The 5620-nt window shown below is 39.2% G+C and overlaps 1 protein-coding gene across 1 annotated transcript; it reads left to right on the top strand.

The window, feature by feature from the left end:
- The first annotated feature begins 613 nt into the window (after positions 1–613).
- On the top strand, positions 614–5166 carry lum (lumican). The gene is made up of 3 exons (XM_075471686.1): positions 614–716; positions 1610–2488; positions 3531–5166. Exons 2-3 carry the CDS (start codon positions 1615–1617, stop codon positions 3683–3685), a joined length of 1029 nt encoding a protein of 342 aa, XP_075327801.1. The 5' UTR covers positions 614–716; positions 1610–1614; the 3' UTR covers positions 3686–5166.
- The last annotated feature ends 454 nt before the right edge of the window (positions 5167–5620 follow it).

The following is a 5620-nucleotide window of genomic DNA, read 5'->3' as shown; positions in this document are numbered from 1 at the left end:
AAATGTTTGCGTCAAGTGTTATGCAAGTTTGCTCTTGCTGTTTTTATAGCCTTTTTTTGTCAGATTTTCCAAAGGCCGATTTGCAATTTTTGAGGTAAAGTTAATTTATTCTTCCTCAAAACCGGCGTCTGGGTTAAATGGCTGCCAAAGATTGTTTTCACATTTTTTCCACATAACCTCTCAGATTTTTTCCAAGCGCATGCTACACAACTTCAAGCTCAGGTTTTGTTTCCAAACACTCTCAGATGATTTAGCAGACGATTTTTTGGGGGCAGGCAGAGGCGGCGGCACTGCAGTACCTGAGGATCAGGATCAAAACAGGCTGGTGGACTTTGAGATCCCTGCTGGAGTGTTTAATGGGCATTAACCAGAATGCAAATAAAGTGCATGTCAGGATCACAAGTAGCCACAAGAGATAATGTGGTGAAATATTCCCCATTCTTTGTCACACCTGCTCTTGGTTAGCTGACAGCAGTTTTTGGACAATGTTTCCCCAGACATTTGTACTGATGACGCCCCGACTCCTGTTTGTTAAGCCTTCCATCCTACCCCCTTCTCTCCTCCCCTCCCCTTTCCCCTTCTGTCTCTCCATCAACCCCGGTCTCTCCTCCCCCTCTTTCCTTCTGTTTTTCTCCAGAGACTTCCACTTTTTGAACACCACACTGTTCTTACCTCCTGACCCTCCACCCCTCGCACACGAAGAGAGAGAAGCACAGGTAAGCTTGCATGGTTTAGAGATTTCCTGTTTGATTACTCATCTTTTGTTATGTTGTCTGGGTGGAACCACTAGGATTTAGGGCATGGGCTGGTGCTGCAGTAGAGAAGGCAAAAGTACATGTGCATTAAAGAAAAATAAGTACTAGAAGTATAAGGATTTGTATTTTTGGTAGTTTTGCCTAGACCTCACAGGTTTATACAGATCTACAGTGCCGTTTTATGACTTTGGAAAAAATTCTGTCAGTCTTGGATCCAGTGTCTCCTCGCATATTTCATAGATCTGGAATTAATCAGTCTGGGACTGCTGCAGGTTTGATTTTGTACAGTCATTATACTGATCTAACAATAGTTCAGGTTGCAGTCTTTTTATAGATCGATTCATTAACCGAAAAAAGATGAAACCCAAGCAGGATGCATATATTTACTATACTATAGGAACATCTATGTTAATGCTTCTTTGGTATTTAAAGATCTGTAAAGCAGTTTGGTTAATACTGCAGCTGTAATGATATGGTTCAAGTCTGATTACTAAATATTGGACTCATTCGTCTCCACTTGATTGACATGAACTCTTGACTGATTATACAATACACTCAAGTGTGGATGTGTTGGCGGGCAACCTTAACAACTTTTTCAACCATCAGTTTGCACCTTTGATTATTTTTCTTTTATTTGCCCATTTTAATCAATTAATACTTGAATTGCATCTATCTGAACCTGATCTAGCATTGTCAAAATGCCCATTGTCATTAGACCTCCAACTATAACAGTGGTTTCAATGATAGTGAAGTTGCTTTTTCTGTTAAAGGTTATGAGTTTAAATTTAGTTGTTCTGGTCATCTTATTTTGTCTTATTCCCTGCCTTCTTTCTCTCACCCTCCCTGCTCCACAGAAGCCATGATTCCTCTCCGTGTACCCCTCTTGGCTACACTGGTCACCCTGGCCTTGTGCCAGTATGATGACTATGACTACCGGCCTGTTTCCATGCTGGGACCATCAGGGCCAAACTGTAATCAAGAGTGCGATTGCCCGATCACTTTCCCTAGCGCCATGTATTGTGATAGCCGCAAGCTTAAATTTGTTCCTGTAGTTCCAACAGGGATCAAGTACCTGTACCTGCAGAACAACTTGATTGAAGAGATCAAGGCAGGAGTGTTTGATAATGTTACTGATACCCTGCGCTGGCTGATACTTGACAAAAACCACATCACAAATGGCAAGATAGAAAAAGGCACAATTGACAAACTAACAGGACTGGAGAAGCTACACTTCAGCTCTAACAACCTTACAGAGCCAATTGTTCCTCCCTCAAAGGTCCTTGAAGAGCTGAAGATGATGCACAACAAGTTGTCCAAGTTTCCCTCTGGACTCTTGAATGACAAGGAGAATTTGACCTCTATCAACCTTCAGCACAATGAATTAACATCCGATTCTGTCGCAGGAGCTTTCAAAGGACCAAAGAAATTGCTGTCCCTGGACGTAAGTCACAACAAGCTGAAGAAGCTGCCAGCCGGAGTCCCGAGTTCACTGGAAATCCTCTATGCTGACTACAATGAGATAGACAGCATCAGTACAGGATACCTGAACAAACTGCCTGCACTTCGGTACCTGAGGGTCTCTCACAACAAGCTGGTGGACTCCGGGATCCCTGCTGGAGTGTTCAATGTGACGTCACTTTTGGAGCTGGACCTCTCTTTCAACAAGCTTCAGTCTATCCCCGAAATCAATGAGCAGCTAGAGCAACTTTACCTACAGGCCAATGAGATCAACAGTGAGTGGCATTTTTTCCTTTCTTGAAAAAGTGCCCTTTAAAAGGGAGTGCTTTTTATAAATTTCAATATGTTGCATCAAATTTTCATACAAAATGAGGACAAATAGAGTTCAACTTTTCCAATTCTTACACATAGTTGATATCCAGATGTTAATGTCCCATATTCTCAAAAAATGGAGGGTACAGACAAAAAAATAACAATGATTTAAGTTTGCAATTAACAGACGAACTGACTATTTTACACAATTAGCAAGTAATTTACCAATAGCGACGTTCTGCTGTCATATTTGTGGTTGTTGATGTTAGTGCTGCTCTAATAAGGATCAATATCATGTCGAGATGGATTCAAGAAGTTGTTCAACACTTTGCTGTCAGAACCTCACCAGCAACAGGATGAGGCAATGCTCACAAGCAACTTGGCTTCCACCAAGCCAGCCAATCAGAGGAACTTGGGTTTTTAGGGAGGTGGGCCTTTAAGAGCTCAAAGTAATAATTGCAGGCTCCCTTAATGGCTACGATAGAATAAATAATATTATAAAAAAAAAATCTGTATGGGCAATGTCTAGAAATTAGGTTTTACTTTACTGAAATTTGATTGCAATCCTGAAAAGTGGGCGTGGCTTTTCAAATATACAATAATGAGCTCTACAAGGCCTTAAGGATACAAACCTCCATACTGTTGTGCTATTTTCTTATTATTCCTACCTCTCATTGCTGGATCAGGAGGAGGGGGATAGGGGGACATAATTAAAGCTGATTAGACGTTTGTCAGATGAAAAAAAAACACACTTTCCACTTTGGTCCAAAGATGTCGCTCAGCCTACTGGCACGCTGGTTTAACTGCCTCCATTTATCAGAGCAGTAATGTCACTCCCCAAGAATGTTTAACATGTCAGGACTCGGGAATGCAACATGTAAATACATTGCTCTGTAATGATTTGAAATGTTCCCAACATATTGGAACTGATAGTTATTCACATTTTGCAGTATAATGTTGTCTACTAACTCTTGTAATGAGCAACCTCTTTTTGATAATCTGCAGAGTTTGACCTAGCAAGTTTCTGCAAGTTCATTGGACCCCTCAACTACTCACGTCTGAAGCATCTGCGTCTGGATGCCAACAACATCACACACAGCAGCATGCCTCCTGAGTCTTCCAACTGCCTGCGTCAAGCTGTGGATGTCATGTTTGAATAAAGGACTTCCATCAGATCCGTAACTCTGCTTTCTACTGCCATAACACAGCTCAGCCCAAAGCCTTCTGGATTTCTCTGAAATGTATTCATCACAATATAAAATTGACACATTCAAATGAGCACTCCAAATACTTGTTCCTTATATTTGAAAGTCTGACTGAATATTGTTTTTGTTGAAGAAGCAAGGAGATGAAAAAGGAAAAGAGAAAAAGGTTATACAAAAAGTAAATAGAAAGTTCTGTTCATAAAAATGTACATGCTTATATCAAAAAGAATGAAAATTAAAAACCAAACACTTTAAACATTCCAAACTTGCATTAGAATTTACCGAATACATGCACAATGGTGTTAACAATAGCTTGAGCTCTCCAGTATAGTAGAGTCATTTTGTTGTTTGTCTTGTATGTCCCAGTGTATAGCATGCTTCATGACAGTTATTAACCTAAGCTGTGCAAAGGTCCAGCAGGAAACGGAAACAGATTTCAGTGTGTAACCTGAGCAAAATGTATGACAACAGAACAGATATTTTATGTTGTGAACTCATGCCTGACAATTTTGAATTCATTGGTGTCTCTCGTGATGACTCGCTGACTAAAATTTTGAATAAGATAAAAAGCACATGATGAAATCAGTGAAAATATCTTTCCAGTTTTTTTAAAGCAGGAAGTTTCAGATATCACTGTTGTGATTGAAATTACTTAATCCGCTCAGTTACACCTTGAGATAACTCGTTTGAAGCATTGTGAGTAAGTTTGTTTCAATATTAATTCCGAGTTGTCATCCACATTACTGATTTGTACACAGTCCCTTGCATGCACCCAGTGCTTCCATTTTTTGATAATAATGTACAGCTTTTGCAGTTAAGGTGCTTTCGTTGTAACGCTGTTTTCCATGAGTGATAAATGCTTCATGCCAGCATTACATCAACTTGGCTCCATTGTCATGTTGATTGAATTGTTTATCCATGATATTAGATTATCATATTTAGTTTGGGTCATTTTTAATTTGTGATGTTTTTACATGGTAACTGTTCTTTGATTCACTGTGAGAAAGCCAAACACAGCTGAATAAACTATGTTTCCAACATATTTGTATGATGTCACTTTTTAAGCATGCATATATAATTAATTCCTGGTACCCAGGAAAATTACTGAAGCCTATAAATGGGTGCCTTACTTTTTTTTTCCAAACACACTTGAAAATAATGATTTGTAATTAATACCTCATTAATGTCAGTAAATATTTTAATAATTAACCTGACAACAGTGGCTTTTCTGGATTCTGTAATAACGCTCCTAGTTGCAACGTATAAAACATTATCTTCCTGGAGATTAGATTACAGAAACTTGATGTATTATATCAACTCAAAATGTCCACAATCATTTGCTTTTGTGTCAGATGGAGTAGCATGACAAGAGTAGACCACATGATGTAATGTGAGGTTATAACAATAAACAAAATATTCATTTTAAATAAATAACAGGCTGTTAAAAAACAATCTGCTCTCTGCTTTGTTGTTGTCATGTTGTTTCCCCCGCATGTCACTTTTTTTTATCTCGAGAAATTGGATCCTTGCAGTTGCCATTTTAAGACATCCATATTTCAGGAAAGCTTGTGCAGTCAAACCAAAACCCCTGGTCTTGGATGGATGCAGGGGCTGCTGGGGTTTTCCTAATACCACAGCTTAGATAACAGCCTATAATAGGAATCTCAGAAAGACCTACTTTTCAGTCAAGATTCCCTGACAGTTTGGATAGAACGTGTACTTGTTGCTTCCAGTTGTGGTCAAATGTAAGGTTCTTAAACCATTGCTTAACCTTTTCTTCTCCACCACTTTGTGTCTCCACTTTTGTTAGCAGGTTAAACTGAAGCTCAACACAAGCTTGTGTTCTTATGAAAGTCTCTTAACTGGATTAGACGTACCAAAATCACCAGG

This window comes from Odontesthes bonariensis, chromosome 8 (assembly GCF_027942865.1).
Source record: "Odontesthes bonariensis isolate fOdoBon6 chromosome 8, fOdoBon6.hap1, whole genome shotgun sequence".
Lineage (NCBI taxonomy): Eukaryota > Metazoa > Chordata > Actinopteri > Atheriniformes > Atherinopsidae > Odontesthes > Odontesthes bonariensis.
The sequence above is the reverse complement of the archived record's forward strand: the minus strand, read 5'-3'. Positions and strand labels throughout refer to the sequence as shown.